We start from the raw sequence: 17468 nt of genomic DNA, 5'->3' as shown, positions 1-17468 counted from the left end.
TTAAAAAAAGAACCCGAACATTTCACTTGAGCACGCGGGATGTCCACGCCCCAACTTTAGGCGATTCGGAAAATTTCGCGCAAAAAGTGGGTGTGGTGCCTGGGTGCGTGTTTGGAAAATCCATTAAATATCGCGTGGTTTAAATTGGTATTAACTATATTTTTTAAAAGTTTTCTTATTAAATTGTCTCTTCTTAATTGAAAAGTCAATTGAACTTTTAATCTAAACCCTAAATTAAATAAATTTTATATAATATATATATGATAAAATGAATTATTAATTTATTATTTAAAAAATTTTGATCAAATTTTAGTTTCTTAAAATATTAGAAGTTTATTCAAGTACAGATTTTTAAATAATAATTCACTTATAGTTCAAATTAAAACTCATTTGTTTCTAAATATAATTAGGAGACATTTGATATATAAATTATATATAAATACATGACTAGCGAGGAAGAGGTTTGGATTCGATGAATTCTGATTTTATAGAGTCAAGTGTTTTCTTCAATTATTATTCAAGTTTGAGTCATGACGAGTTTAAATTTAAAGTAAAAAAGAAAAATGAACTTTATCTAATTTAGGATGACGGTGTAATTATCTCATATTTACTTAAAGATAGTTCTAATATATATATATATATATATATATCTATATTTTTTAATTAGATCTTTATTTTATCAAATAAAAATAAAAACTATACAATATATTTATATATGGTTATGTGTGAATTTTTATTTTTAAAAAATGAGTTAAATTTCAAGTCAAGTAAAATCTCTCTAACTTTGGGCCGGGTGGGATTACAGGTGAAGGATATAAAATTTGGATCGATTTAAGTTCAAGAAGGGAATAAACTTAGCTAGGCTCAACCCATTCACATTAGGGGTATTCATTCAGTTAATTCGATCACCTTCTGAACCGAATAACTATTAATCGGATTAACTGATATTTTCTTTAACTGTTAATCTAATCAAATTTTTTAAAAATATTTTAACTGAACCGAACTATGTTCGATTATTTTATTCGGTTAACCAAATTAACTGAAATTTATAAATAATATATATATATTAGATTGAATAAAAAAATTAAATTAAAAAGATGATCTTATAATAATCTTCGAATCATTAAATTCAGATTTATTAATAAATGAGTCTATTAAGATCTTTTAATTGGATGATTTCTTATGAATCTAAATATTTGTTTTGAAAATATAATAACAATTATATTAATGAATATAAATCATAAATGGATTTACATATTAATGTGTTAGATGATATGAATATTATATATATAATAAATAATAATGATATGTTATTTCCTATAAGTTAATTTAAATTAAAATAATTATTTAATCATAATTAATCGATCAATAAATCAGAAATCGATAGTTATAAAAAAATTTAAAATAATTAATATTAATTAAAATCGGATTAACATCTAGCAAAATATCTGGGGCCGAAGAGAAAAATTGACTAAAAAGAGTTTAGCCCAAACAGTCCACAAAAACAACGTGTAATGCCCAAAAGTGTTACGTGGACTTTTCCCAGTTGTCTGTTCCTCATCCATTTCCGCCAATTTTGCTTCCCAAGCTTCAATTCCTCAGCTCAGAAGAATCTCAGTCGAAAACCCAATAGAATGTCTAAATGTTTACTCTTTCAAACAGTTCATTCAACACCCAGAATCCATCCCAGAACTGTTGCTTCGATCTTCTCAAAACCTCGTTCAATCTCTTCAGTTCCAAAATGTTACTCTCCCATTTCTCCCTTTCATTCAGTTTCTTTGCCTACTCTCAAATCCCATTTCCATAGCCCAAGATTTTCGTTATCTTCTTCTTTTTCAACTCGAGCTTTCGATGACTCCTCATCTTCTGCCGATACCCAGAATGAAAAAGAAGAGAAAATTGTGGAAAAACCGGTGATTGAGGAGTATCCTAGTGGGGAATTGGAGTATGAGAAGTTTAGTTGGTGGAAGAGTTTCTTCGTTAAGTTTAAGATGCTTATTGCTTTACCGTGGGAAAGGGTTCGAAAGGGCAGTGTTCTGACAATGAAACTGCGTGGCCAGGTTTGCTTCTTCTCAATACTCCTTTTTTTTTAAATGAATATTTGTGTTGAGAATCCTGAAATAAAAAGAGCTGGGTTTTTTTCTGATGGTAGTGGAGACCCTACTTTAAGGTGAAAGGAATTCAGCTTAAAGGAATTATTTTGTTTGCAGAAGGATTATATATATCCATTTTTATGAGCATGGTTCTTTTTTCTAAAGAATTCGGTGTTTTTAATCTTGCTTAGTTGAGTCGTAAATATGTCTGATTGTTTGATAAACATTTTTATTCTTTTTAGATTTTCAGCACATTTCTTGCTAATTTAGATTATAATGTTTTGCAAGTGAAAAGGGAAATCGGGGTAAAGATAGAATTCTATGATGTTTGATATTTGAAATCACTAAACTGTCCAGATTTTGGTGTGTCTGAGTCTCTGAGATCTGAAGGTTGTTAAAAATGCCATTAATTTATTTTTGTACTCCACTTTCCCTATAGATTGTTTGCATTCTTTAACTTTTTATATGATTGCTGTATTTGGGATTTGATAACTTCTACTCTTTCCATGTTCAGATATCTGATCAGCTAAAGAGCCGTTTCTCTTCAGGACTATCTCTGCCACAAATTTGCGAGAATTTAGTAAAAGCTGCATATGATCCTCGTATTTCTGGTGTCTATCTCCACATTGAACCGTTGAACTGTGGGTGGGGGAAAGTTGAAGAAATTCGGAGGCATATTTTGAACTTTAAGAAATCAGGTAAGTTCATTTAGTTCATTGCCTCACTTCCATTTTTTATATCCGTTCAAAAATTGAACTGTTGGATTACTTTGGGTATTGTAATCCACAGCTTTTGCCTAACTGCTGTTAAAGAACATTAAAGTATTTTTGAGTTGACAAGTGCATGATCCAAAATGTCCATACCTTAAGTCAGCTTGGATTTTAACTTTTTTCTTGTCATTTTGATTTTAGATAACCTTTTTACTCAAGCATATTTCTAACATATGCATGTACCTGGTAGATATATGTATCCGGAGAAAACAAGTTTCTTCTATCCGAATGTTAGATTTTATTTAACTACTTAATTTATTTTTGAAGGAAATGAATTTAAATTTTAATCTTTTATGAAACTTACAGGTAAATTCATTATTGCATATATCCCTGCATGTGCGGAGAAAGAGTTTTACCTTGCCTGCGCATGTGAAGAGATTTATGCACCATCAAGTGCTTATTTTTCTTTGTATGGCCTGACGGTTCAAGCTTCATTCCTTGGAGGTTAGTTGACCAGAATTTATTTTACTCGCTTTCTAATGTTTATTTTGTTATTGTTTTCATTTAATTATAATTGAGAAACTTGTGCGTAAGAGAATCTTAACCTAGTGGATAGCACCTGAGTATTTTTTTTAATTGAATTTTTTTTTTAAATAAGCACATGTGGGCTATTATAGTTTAGGAGAAGATGGTAGATCACCCATGCCATTGGTTTCAATTCACTTGCAAACTAAGGCTTAGTTCAATTGATTTTTAGCATATGTTTTACCTATTTTACTTGTACTCAAATGTGTGCACCAAATACAGCTATATCTGACAGAGGTATGTTTAAATTTTTCTATTTTTTTATGCATTTGGAGGGTCCTTGAAGGGTCATATCCCCATATGAACATCCAGAAATGTGTCAAACATAAGTGTTGGAAACAGGTGCTTCATGAAAAAATGAAGAATCGCAGCAACATAACTTTTTACAGCCCTTTTTAAAAGAGTTGCAATATACATCTCTATGGCCTAGGCTGTCTTTGGCTATGTCGTGACTCTAGTTGATTATGCTTTTAAGATTAAAGTGGCCCTTGGAAATGAAAATCATTTTAACAGTCTCTATATATATTTTTTTTATAAGAACAGTCTCTATATTTGTTATATTAAAAAATGAATAGGCAGGAAATTCATGTCTATGTTAGTTGGACTTGGGTGTGAGTGTCAGATACGAGTATGTAGCCGACACAGGCATGTTCAACTTTGTCTAAGTGTTACCACATTTTGGAGGTTGTTGAGAGGCCATATTCGCATACACATGTCTAAACATGCATGGGATACATATACTTCACTAGAAAAATTAAGAGTTGGGCATCAAAGATTCATGGAACCAGTAGGTAATCGATTTACATCTCATCGACGTATAAAATAACTCCCTTGCCGTTGCTTTACTTTCTTTTATGTACCTCGGTTGATTGTTTTACATTCAAATTTTCAACTTGTAGTCTACCTTTGTTTAATAGTGTTGTTAATACCATGCATGTTATTACCAATTGAATTTGAACATAAAATTGGTGGTCTAAATCTATTTGCAGGTGTTTTTGAGAAAATAGGAATTGAACCACAGGTGCAAAGGATTGGTAAATATAAAAGTGCCGGTGATCAGCTTACTCGGAAGAGTATGTCAGAAGAAAATTGTGAGATGCTTACTGCTTTGCTTGATAACATATATGGGAATTGGTTGGATGTAGTTTCCTCTTCAAAAGGTGCCTTTTATGTTCTATTATTGTGTGTTGATCTCAAAGCGATAAAGAAATTTTTTGGCTCACACAAATCTTATACAGGAAAGAAACGAGAAGTTGTTGAGAACTTTATTAATGAAGGGGTCTATCAAGTAGAAAAGCTGAAAGAGGAGGGATTCATAACAAATATACGTTATGATGATGAGGTAGAATCATCACATAGTTGATAATAGTTCTCTAATTCTTCAGTTTTCTTGACATATCTGTTTCCAACACATATCCTAACATGCATATGGGGAAGTGATCCTCTTAGAACTTTCTGAATACTTGGAAATCTTGTGAGAAAATTGAACATACCCGTGCAGGACTCATATCCTTGTCCAACACTCACACCCTAGTCCAACTAACATAGACCTATCTCTTTAGGAGTTGTTATGGGATAAAGTTCTCCAAGACTGAGAGCCTCAGAGATGAAAAAGGAAGGAAAATATTCTAACACATTAGGAAATATGTATCCAACATTAATGCTATTTAAGTTTATCGAGATACATAAACTCGGGCACTTCAAACAGACCATTTGCCTTCCTTGTACCATATATTGAAGAATGATGACTGTTGTGACAGTTTGGTCAATAGTTTTACTTTTAAGTTACCTATATGGATTTATACGAATAATATTTGATGTTTTGTAACTTCTGCAGGTTATATCAATGTTAAAAGAGAGGCTTGGTGTCCAAAAGGATAAAATTCTCCATATGGTTGATTACAAGTGGGTTCTGTCATTCTTTTCTTTTCCCATAGGCCATATAATCTTAAGGCAATGAAATTTCTCTATTATTTTCTTGATCTTTTTATGAAGTTTCCGTTATATGTATTCTTATATATGCCATTTTGTTTTCTTTGGAGATAATATATTTTGGACCAAAACTAGCGTAACATTTATGTCATTGCTAGCTATTTAAATTTCTCTGAACATTTTACTTCAAGAATTTTCTTCCTCTGTAAATGTAGGAAATACTCCAAAGTTAGGAAGTGGACACTCGGTTTAACAGGTGGTGGAGACCTAATAGCTGTGATCAGAGCCTCTGGGAGCATTAGCCGTGTGCGGAGTCCATTAAGTACTAATTCTGGTATCGTTGCAGAGCAGATCATTGAGAAGATCCGCAGGGTCCGAGGTATACCTCATTTTACCTTGCATACAATGATTAGTAGATGAAATGGAATTTGGCTCTGAACTTTACATGTATGAGGTTAATTTTTATTCACATAGAATTTAATTTCATTTCATGCTATTGATGTTTAAAATAAAAATTTTACCACCCTCGAAGTGAACTTTTTTAAATACAATTATTATTTTACTGTAGAATCAAAAAAATACAAGGCTGCTATCATACGAATTGACAGCCCTGGTGGTGATGCTCTTGCTTCAGATATGTAAGTGCTTCTAAAGATTGACTCTTTCAAGTGAATTCTCATTTTAGGGATTTAATGATTGTCAAAACAATTAAGAATGTATGAGCTTTTGGTATCCATGCAATATTGTTTGTGAAGTGATATATGACATCTTTCTATAAAACCTAAAACTTCTAAACTCAATAATTTAAATAAATTGTCTGATATGAATTGTCATTCTTGTTTTTTAACCTTTTATGTATCATGTTGAAACTTGGGTATTATGTGCTGATGTTCAGCATTTTTATTTCCTGAAATACATAATTGGATGCAAAAGGAAAAAAATATCTACCATGTATGTTTGCTAACTATAGATGATGTTTACAATATCCAGAATGTGGAGGGAAATCAGACTTTTAGCTGCATCGAAACCTGTCATCGCATCCATGTCCGATGTGGCAGCTAGTGGGGGATATTATATGGCTATGGCAGCTCAAACTATCGTTGCTGAAAATTTGACTTTAACTGGTTCAATTGGAGTTGTCACAGGTTTGTTAACTCGCTGAAACTTGATAAGCAAAAGGAATTTACTGTGGTCTGGGAAAAACAATTACAAATCCAAAAGATTGAGTTAGAAACTATTTCGGGCTCACTGTTATCTGAAACTTATAACAAAGTTAAGAAAAATTCTTTAAAAACCTTGAAAATCAAATATTATTCCTTGAATCTGTTCTCCAAAGCTAAAATTTCCAAGCCTCATACCAGTTTACCAGCGGCAGAAATCTGAAACATGAAATGGTCATAGCCTTATATCTCATTTTGTACTGGGTTACTGTTGTATTTTTTGTGACCTTGAATGCCCCTGTTGAACAAATTGACCATTTCCTTGTTTCTTTGAACTACTTGCTTGTGGCTGAAAACCAGAAATGCTGGATTCCTACATAGACCTTTCGGATTTTTGCAGGTCATAAAATCAATGTTTCTTTGTTTTCCCTCTTCTCTTGCTTGCAGGGAAGTTTAACTTTGGGAAACTATATGAAAAAATTGGCTTCAATAAGGAGGTCATATCAAGGGGAAGATATGCTGAACTTCTCGCAGCCGAGCAGCGGCCTTTAAGGTGAATGCCATGGTTGCATATTTTGGTTAGATAGAAAGTGAAAAGATGTCAAGATTTCATTATATTTTGATATTGGAACGTATGTTGACAATTATAAATATTTTCCATATATTTAGAAGGTAATGTCCATGTTTGGATATGTGTCTGACACACGGGTGTTGGACATGAGTACCTCAAAAAATAATGGAGAGTTGCAATAATATAGATTGTGATTATAAAGATGAGTTTTGGCTCTTATCTATTAATTATTCTCTTTTCCTGACTGTTATCTTTGGAGGATTTAGATCACAAAACAACAGCTACTTTTCTGTTTTTTAAATTAATAGAGAACTAACTTTGATATATACCAGACCGGATGAAGCCGAGCTATTTGCAAAGTCTGCACAGAATGCTTATAAACAGTTTCGAGACAAAGCTGCTTCTTCAAGATCAATGCCTGTATGTTTATCCTTTTTATCTCCAGTTTACATTGTAATGTCAAGTTTCAGAACGGGAAATCCTTTGAAAAAAAACTTGAACCATTGAAAAGGTAGAAAAGATGGAAGAGGTTGCACAGGGCAGAGTGTGGGCAGGTAAAGATGCAGCATCACGGGGTTTGGTCGATGCTATTGGGGGACTTTCTCGGGCCATCGCCATTGCAAAACATAAAATCAATATACCCCAAGACAAGCCGGTTAGTTCTTTTCTTTTTGTTTTAAGACAACTTATTCCGAGGATGTCCATATTTTATCGCGAACTACTTTGGTTTTTCCGACTTATCAGGACATATGTGAGATGTCTTCATCAGTCCATACCATTTATGTTTTCCTTGACTAGCGTCGTGTAGGAAATAAAGTTATCGGCATTGTTAGTCCTAGTAGCCATCAGCAACATGAAATTAGCGACCTATATCCGATTAGTATCGAAACAAAATTCTGTGTGATAGCACTGCACCCTGCTATGGAATAGGATGCGGTACAAATTTATGGTATTTGGCATCGATTATACATTATCGATTCATATCATATCGAAGCTTTTGGTCTTTATTTATTTAAGGACGACATATTTTAAGTTATTCTTTGTCCGAAGTTAGTTGTCGTTTTGGAAAATACTGATGTATGTGGTAATAATGGATTAGGTTACGCTTGTTGAGGTATCGAGGCCATCGCCAACACTTCCGGAGGTGTTAAGTGGGATAGGGAGCTCCATAGTCGGAGTAGACCGAACACTAAAAGAACTGCTGCAAGACTTGACGTTTGCTGACGGTGTTCAAGCTCGGATGGATGGAATTATGTTCCAGAGATTGGAGGGGTTTCCCAATGCTACCCCAGTGCTGAGTTTGATAAAGGATTACCTCAGTTCAATTTGATCTTAAACGATCGCCTTACCTTTGCCATTTGATATAAGTTATTGGGATTCATGTCGGTGTGTCTATTCGATCCATGAACACCTTTATATAATACTGTTTTGATCACTCTCCATGATCAACAATCAGCATTCCTGTTTTCTAGCCCAACTCAAGCACTACTTTGCTTCATCTTTATAGCAGATATAGCCCAACAACTCTATTTTTTATAATAGAATAAAATGTAAAATAAATTAGTCAAACCCTAAACCCTAGATATGATACATGACTTGTGTATATAAAAGAAAAGCCTAGCTTTGTAAACCCATCAGCAATGGCAGCCGAAGAGTAAATGGTTGATAGAATGATTCTTTCTTTTTCTGTCGGACAATCCCTCGGAAGAAATCATAAATGAGGCCTTGACAATCCTGCTAAGAAAGGTGTGATCGATCTTGATCTATCTAAAACTGCAAATTGTTCTGGAATTTATCTTGTTCAATCTATTCTTGGGGAAAACTTAAAACCCTGAAGTCGATTTCGATAGTGAGGCGTAAAGCGTTGAACGAGCTTCTCTCTGATTGATTTCTTCTGTCGCACAAGCCCATCCATACCATGTTAAACCTAGTAGGATACATAAAGAAGATGGTGATTCAAATCGTTTATTATCCAACCATTGACGTACTCCAAAGTTGCTTTTTTTTAAAATAATTTATAATCCATATATATTGAATTTGATTTATATATTTGTTGTTTGATGTTTCATCCGCGTTACCAATTAATATTTTATTATTGTTACAGACTCCAAATGTATTTCGAGGACGCTACTAAATCCAATTCAGTTAAGTTGGATTGATTTATTTTCAATGCCCTGCCCTGCGTACACGTCTTTGCACATTTTTTACCAACAGAGTACGACGTTGCCTTGACGGCGTTAAATAGAACTTATATATATATATAGAGAGTTATAGACACCCAATAGAGGGGACCCCACCGCACGCAAGGCGGCAAGTAGAGTGACAGATTAACGGCAGAGGATGGGCGCACGTGAGTAGGTGCCCCCTCATCACCCAAGCCTCACGTGCTATACATACTATGCTAATAATTTGTTTTCCCTTTCTTTTTCTCTTCAAAACAAAACCAACAATAAAAAAAAAAACATCAATAATCAACACCGACGTATTATTTTTGTATGAACTACAAATGTCTTCTACCTATTCATTTAAGTAAAGATTAATCAAATGTAAAGTTTTTGTAATCAGATATTAAATATTTTAGAATTCTCAAGAATTAAAACTCAAAATATGTATAAATTAAAATATCATAATTATTCTCCTTTATTTATATGATGCTCTGAATGAATTTTACACAAATCAACAATATCCAATAATGGATATCTAATCTACTTCATTCAAATTAACTTTGATCTACCTTGATGGAGGCTTTCTCCATTGAATCTAATATCGTGAGGGATAACTTTTAATTAGTGATATATAATTAAATCTCATAGTTATATTTATTATTTAAAAATATGTGAAAATGGAATTGCGTAATGTCTTGAACCAGGCCCCACAATTATCGCAGCGTGAGTTGTACACGTGATTTGGGAAGTGAGGATGTGGTGGGCAGACATTTTTAATCACGTGATATATGCGGATTTCACGGAGCAACTGGCATCTGTCCTTTCACTTATATTATTTTTAATAAAAAAAATATGGAATTTAAAACTCCAATTAAATTAATTAAAGGAGTCATTAATATCGCAAGACAACCAAAAATAAATAATTATTGTTAACCGATCCCTAAACAGATTCCTTAGCAAAGGAATGCCCATTTTACAAAAGGAAGGGGAAGCCTCTGCTACTAAAAACAAACACTTCTTCATTAAAATATATTTCTTCTTAGTGACAACGCATATAATAAAATATATAACTGTGTTTTTTGTTCTTATAAAATCGTATAGTTATAAATTAACACAATAATAAAACTATATAATATATTTTATTATATGCGAACATCCAGGCATGCGACCCTTAACCTATGCGAACTTTCAAACCCGAGGAGCGTATCCTGCTAGCAATCATCAATGACCACGGGTTAATCACATACAATCCTTGCGAATTCATCCTGCATAAAATCTTCAACAACCACGTGTTGATATATGTGATCTCATTTGATAACAAATCAGGTTGAGCAATCACTTTCTAAGACGTCTAATTAATATCAATAACTCTCAATCAACACGGGTCCAAAACACTATAAATAGTCATGCAACATATAGCAAAGGTATGCACGCACTTCTTCACGAGAAAACCATATCAACATTATCAAAACCACTATCTTATCATCGTCTAGAGTTGTTGTTCACTTTATCAAACAACAATAGCTCGCCTACAAGGAAATACAATTCAATTTAGAAAGTCACATATATATTTTTTTAAAATTTGACAAATATTTCAATTCAAGTTTATATTAACATAATTATGACTCAATTAAAATATGTAGTCACAATTTAATTAGAGAATTAAATTTATTAAATTTAATGAAAATTAAATTTAATTTGACACCTTGTGTAATAGGGACCATATGTATATTTATACCAAAATTTTTTAACTAATGCATCATCTTCTCGGTTAAGTTTTAACGACATGTGATAATTTTGTTTTATTTTTTTGAATTGAATATTTTTGACCTTAAACATAAATATGTTCGAACTAAAAAGAACTCCATCCTATAAAATTTGGTTCGGGACACATGTCTATCTTCAACCAAAAACCCAAATTCTAACATTGTAAATAAAAAAGTTTAAATTGGAAATATCATTCTCATAAAATATATACATATACCGTATTCAATCATATTAATAGATCAATAAATTAAGAAACAATATCATTAAAAGAAATAAATGTAAAAATCAAACAATTAAATCGGCTAAAAATACAATTTTAGAACCGACTCGAGCTGAAATATTACTGGTCCGCGAAACAGATGAGGTGCTTATCCAGGTGTTCTTTGTAAGAATTCACGTGAGTAGGAGGCTACAGTCACGTGGCCCACGCCCAAGTGCATGAAACTGACCTCACCTCACCATTTCACGTAAATTTGTCAATCAGCTCCATATAATAATGTCATGTTCAAAACTGATTTTTAGTATATAATAATGTCATACAAATTTAGAAGATTAATTATATATTTTTGATACGGACAAGGCAAGCTGTTTGGTTGTTCCTAATGCTATGCTCACCACGATTCTTGCTCTTTTAATTAACCAACTGCCCTAACATATATGCTTTCTATTCTCAATAATATTTTGTACATTAAATTAAAATACTATGGTTGAAAATGAAAAATATATAATATACTAACACGGCATGATATATGAATTAGGATTAGTGCTTACAAGCAACTTGGGTTTAGCTCAACAAAGGATATGATTTTAATTTTGACATTGTCTGATAGTATACGAGTGATAAAGAAGTTGGTAATTGAATGTGAGCATTGATGATTAGATGTAAAATTTTGTATAAGTGGATTAGCTAGATTGGAAGGAAATTACCGGAAAGATAATCTAAAAACCTTGCACATGGAGGCCATACCTGAAGCAGACAGGAAAAAGAGCAGAGACGTGACTTTTTTTCTCCTTTATCACCACCATCCTCCGATTTCTCTATTTGTCGTTTTTTATCTTCCACCACCGTCATTAACTCGTCGCCACCATATTAACTAGGTAACCCCAATTCCAGTATTCCATCAATCTTTTCTCACAAATTAACTAAACATAATATTTTTTTTCAATTTTATACTTCATATTAAAAAATAATATATAATTCTCATATGTCTTATTATTTTATTTTATAATATAAACAAACATTTTTAATATTTTTAAAAAATTTCCCTTATACGTATGTGATAGCCTTTATTTGGCAACAGGGTTTTTTAAACAACAGTAAAAAAAAGATATAATGACAATGCAGAAGATAATTGAAGAAAAAAATTAAACGAAATTAGATTATATTAAAGGAAATAACGAGCAGGCGAATAATATGAGCCAAGTTGGAGGGATGGGAAAGAATTTGAAGTAGGGGTGTGTTGGGGAAATCTAGGGCGAGGGATGCCTTGAATGGGCAGCTGCCTACGGCCTATCTTCACATGTCAAGTAAATGGTACAATATGCCTACCTACTCTTAGTCTACCCGTAACTATATCGACACTTGATAACGATTAGAGAAAATAATCTCAGTGACAAAAAATGCCTTATAATATACGATTTTAATAAAAAAAAATTGGATTTGACAAAATGACCAACTAAATCGCAATGCGATCGATAATTCGCAACGCGATCTCCGGTATCGCAAATCAGTTTCCAGATTCGCAACGCGATTCTGATTATCGCATTGCGATTTTCCAAATTCGCGTTGCGATTTTCCGAATTCGCAATGCGAATATGTAAATCGCAATGCGAATATGTAAATCGCAATGCGATTCTGACTATCGCAATGCGATTCTGACTATCGCAACGCGATGCTAACTATCGCAATGCGATTTTCAAAGCGCCTTTATTATCGCAACGCATATTTTTTTTTTCAAATTCCAAACACGAATATTAATATATCGGAACACTGAACCGTTCACAGTATATCCCGTAATCGCAACTCATAACCTAAAACCCTAAATCACAACTCAGTCTCATCTCCATCTCTCACTCTCTAAGGCGACATCCGTCCCCATCTCTGACGAAATCAGTCCCCATCTCCGGCGAAATCCGTCTATCTCCATCTCTCAGAGCCACCCTCACAATCATTCATGGTCAGAAATGGAAAATCAACCAAATCAAACACCGATGGTTAGTTTTTTTAATTATTTTTATTTTGAAATTTTTGCATTATTATTAGGTTTTTCATATTGAAATTGATGATAAGTTTAATGGTAATTTCAATAATAGATTAATAATTTCATTTAGATTGCTTATTAAATTCATTCGATTGCTGTCAATACTGCTAAACTGTTTAATCTTTAAACCCTGTGAATTTAGTATTTGTCTTTGTTTTGTCTTTTGGTTGAAGTAATGCAATCCATTCAAGTTTCAATTTTAGTATTTGAAACAGAGAATCATAACGCAAAATGAAAATCGCAACGACAGAATCGCAATGCGATTTTAGTTTCGCGTTGCGATTTTCATTTCGGGTTGCGATAGTCATTTTCGGTTGCGATTTTCATTTTCGTGTTGCGATTTTAAGTTTCATAAACTATTCTTCTTCTGCAAATTGAAACTTGAATGAATTGTATTACATCAACAAAAAAACAAAGACAAATACTAAATTCACAATGTTTCAAATTTAAGTTTGAAGAATAAACTACTACTCTATTGTTATTGGTATATCTTCACAGTGTAGTTTTTGGTATATCTAACTTGGCATGTTTATTGTTTTTGTAGAACTTTTATTCGGCTCAATTAACCTTAAGAAATAAATTAAGCCTGGCCAAAACAATTGCGTCGAAGCTTTCACCTGCACAAAAAAAAATATTTGAGGATACTTGCTTCGGGCCATGGCTGAAAGTACAACATCCGGGTGGAGATGTTATGTTGACCCATCTGTTTCTTCAAACCATGACTAGCGATCTACCAGAGACTATACAACGTCGTGATGAAGAGATATGGTTTGATTTTCCACTGGCGTATACGTGTTTTGGGTGGGAGGAGTTTTGCTTAATCACCGGTCTACGCTTCGGACACGATGATGTCGGTCGGTACACTAGACATATTACTCGCCTATCATGGTTATCCCGGGTTTTTCCTGAGCTGTCAATGGAGAAGTCGAATTTACACGTGGAAGAATTGACGATATTATTGAATAAGAAATATGGTTTTACTCGGATGGACGACGACGATGTTGTCTGAGTATGCATTCTAATACTTTTGCATGCCGGCTTTTTATGCAGAGAGGCCAGACAACCTATTCCTAATGATCTAATTAAATTGGTAGAGGACCTAAATGCATGGAACCTGTTTCCGTGGGGTTCGTATCTATGGAAAGCTACATGGAATAAGTTGTCGTCTGTCTTTGATGATCGAAAAAGTTTGCGTGGCGATGGTTCCAAATACAATTTGTCAGGCTTTATTTGAGCCTTTAAGGTAAGAATTTTTATATAATGTTTCCAAAATTATAATTAATTAATTAACAATTACTAATGTTTGTTATTATATTGTTTGTAGATTTGGATATTTGAGGCATTTCCCGCCATGCAGACATATGCATTAAAAACTTCTAATGATATTCCTAGGGCTATTTCCTGGAAGAGGAAATGGACCTTGCAGCAATGGGAAGATTTACTACCATATACGACAATAAATAATGTAAGTTAACACAAATACTACCATATGTTTATAAACAAGTTATTACTAGTACACGTTTAACTTTGTTTGAGCTTTTATATTGTTAGGAGGCCAACACTCCATTACAGAGGCTGACACCCACGGAAGCTGAGCTTGCCACTGATTGGTGGCAAGATAGTAAGCATTTTTTTATGGCACGGATGATGAGCAGCCTCCACTTCGAGAGCCATCACCTCACCCAGAGCCATCACCTGATCGACCCGACTATACAACTCCACAACGAGAGCCATCACCTATTATGTCACATCATCGAGCCTATTCTCCATCATCACCTCATGATATGCGACCGACAAAGATGCCACGACGTTTATCTCCCTGTTCTCCACCTCCACGGAATGAGTTAGGAGAGTTACGTGATGAGGTCAATGCCTTACGTGAGGAGGTTGGTACTTTATGCGATGACAATGGTGCATGGCGTGTTGAGGTGTCTACTTTACGTGGTGAGGTAACCGCTCTACGTGAGATAGTAGCATCGTTGCAGAATGAGGTTTATACTCTACGCAACGAGTTAAGTTTAATATTTTTCATATTTAACTTGATGACAAATTTACTTGTAATTTCACTTAGATTAACCATTTCACTTATATTAACCATTTCACTTAGATTGCTTAGTAAATTCATTCGGTTGCTGCCAATACTGCTAAACTGTTTATTCTTTAACCCTGTGAAGTTAGTATTTGTTTTTGGTTGTCTTTTGGTTGAAGTAATGCAATCCATTCAAGTTTCAATTTGCAGAAGAAGAATAGTTTACTTTCGCAACGCGAAAATGACTATCGCAATGCGAAAATGACTATCGCAACGAAAGAATCGCAATGCGAAATGAAAATCACATTGCGATTCTCTCGTTGCGATAGTCATTCGTGTTGCGATTTTAAGTTTCAGATTCTATTCTTCTTCTGCAAATTAAAACTTGAATGAATTGCATTACTTCAACCAAAAGACAAAGACAAATACTAACTTCACAGTGTTGAAAATTTAAGTTTCAAGAATAAACTACTACTCTTTATGTTGTCATTGAACCTGCACTAAACCTATATGTTGTCCTTTTAAATGTTTATATAAGTGATTACTTCTGGAATGTTATCTGATGCATTTTTTGAACAATCATATAATAATGACTTGGGTGAATACCGTACAAGTTTGAAATATATTTGTCTTTATTTTCACTGTTTAATATCATGTTTGTTTATTTACTGATTTATGTATTAATTTATTTTTAGCGGCCCGCTAATGTGGATGCTCTATGTCGGGTTTTTCTTGCAAGATGAAGTTCACGCATCAGACAGCGTGCACGTGCCATTACGTCTCCGTTCACCCCAATAGTGCGAAGAATCCGTAAGAAAAAGCCCGACTCACTTGTCATCGTTCAAGAGGCCTCCCCTATCGTTCAAGAGGCCCCTATCATCCCTCAAGAGTCCACTCCCACCGTTCCAGAGGCCACTGTCATCGTTGAAGAGGTCCCTCCCAACATTCTAGAGCCCGATTCACACGGCGTAATATATCGAATTATTGAGAAACCCCCTCACGTACCGGACATGATGGATGATTGTTGGCTTTCGTATAAGTTACCGGCCAGTACCATTCTGGTAGATGAAGTGGAGATGAAACAACTATCGGAAACAATTCTGGATAATACCCTTTGGGCTAAGACCGCAGTTGATTTTTATCTACATGAGCGGAGCCAAGGGTTTTACGCTGACATATACAAACTCAACGATGATATGCATTTGTTGATTGAACGGTCTTGGTTGGGTGTGTTATTAGGGGTTGAAGATAATGGCTATTTCGATGGGGGTAAGTCTTATATTTCTTCTTATATTTCATTTTGATTAATTTTTTTTTTAAATTTATGTAATTCACTAATACATGTATTTTTTTGTAAAACATCATATTGATGCATGGGTGTCACGTCTTCTAATAGTAAGGAAATTGAAGAAAAATAAAAAAAAATACGCGATATACAATTATGCCGACGTCTTTTCACGTAGTTCACTTGAAGAATCAATGACATGAATCATATGTGTTGGCTAATGAACAAGCTAAACTTTATCCTGCATGGTGGGAGGTCGATAAGGTTAGTATTTATTTGTTTAAATATTTTAAAGGTGTTCATAAATAAGTGCGCAATTTGAATTATTACATTTCGATGCATATGTTTATCCCTGTTTTGGAACGTACTCATTGGCTTCTCGTCGAGCTTCAGCTCTCATCACTAAAGATAATAGTATATGACAGCATGATAAATTACATATCATTGTCTGATTTGAGAGATATTATTAAGGGATGGAGCTCTCATTTGGCTAAATTCTTGGATGCGATTAATTATTGGACTTATTCTGGAAACAAGAAGCCAAAGAAGTTCAATGTTACAGTTATCAGAGACGAGACCGCACCACAACAAACGAAGGAAGCCAGAGGGGATTGTGGTCCTCTCGTATGCATGTGCTTGGAGTGTTTGACGACAAGAAGTACACAGTTTCTACCTCCCACCGATAGAGATAGAGGTGCAGTAGGCTTGTGGTTTCGGCATTTTATGGCTAGAGCGATATATGCGAGACGCTGCCTACCTGCATCCGCGTTATGAAAGTGTCCATAAACAATTTGTAAGTCAAATGCAAGTGTTGTTAAGTACCTAGAATTCAATAATAATTTGTTGTTTGTTGGTTTTAGATGTGTAGAAAGTGTTGTTTGAGCAAATGTTTGGTTTCTGCAGGTTAATC

The 17468-nt window shown here is 33.9% G+C and overlaps 1 protein-coding gene across 2 annotated transcripts in view; it reads left to right on the top strand.

Moving 5' to 3' along the window:
- Positions 1–1519: 1519 nt before the first annotated feature.
- The window catches only part of LOC120178540 (serine protease SPPA, chloroplastic), a 31771-nt gene continuing 15822 nt past the window's right edge, over positions 1520–17468 (top strand). Inside the window, exons 1-13 of one of the 2 annotated variants that reach the window (XM_039184355.1) lie at positions 1520–2060; positions 2608–2791; positions 3170–3307; positions 4378–4548; positions 4627–4730; positions 5226–5293; positions 5536–5699; positions 5889–5958; positions 6311–6465; positions 6928–7033; positions 7384–7471; positions 7563–7706; positions 8151–8389. In XM_039184355.1, the coding sequence (XP_039040286.1) occupies positions 1635–2060; positions 2608–2791; positions 3170–3307; positions 4378–4548; positions 4627–4730; positions 5226–5293; positions 5536–5699; positions 5889–5958; positions 6311–6465; positions 6928–7033; positions 7384–7471; positions 7563–7706; positions 8151–8381 (2049 nt within the window). In that variant the 5' untranslated portion in view covers positions 1520–1634 and the 3' untranslated portion in view covers positions 8382–8389. Of the gene's footprint in view, positions 2061–2607; positions 2792–3169; positions 3308–4377; positions 4549–4626; positions 4731–5225; positions 5294–5535; positions 5700–5888; positions 5959–6310; positions 6466–6927; positions 7034–7383; positions 7472–7562; positions 7707–8150; positions 8487–17468 lie in introns of those variants that run through there. The other variant, XM_039184356.1, reaches the window with a different exon arrangement.

This window comes from Hibiscus syriacus, unplaced genomic scaffold (genome assembly GCF_006381635.1).
Source record: "Hibiscus syriacus cultivar Baekdansim isolate YM2019G1 unplaced genomic scaffold, ASM638163v2 tig00112353_pilon, whole genome shotgun sequence".
NCBI classification, from domain to species: Eukaryota; Viridiplantae; Streptophyta; class Magnoliopsida; order Malvales; family Malvaceae; genus Hibiscus; species Hibiscus syriacus.
Note: the sequence above shows the minus strand (reverse complement) of the source record. Positions and strands in the feature narration are given on the sequence as shown.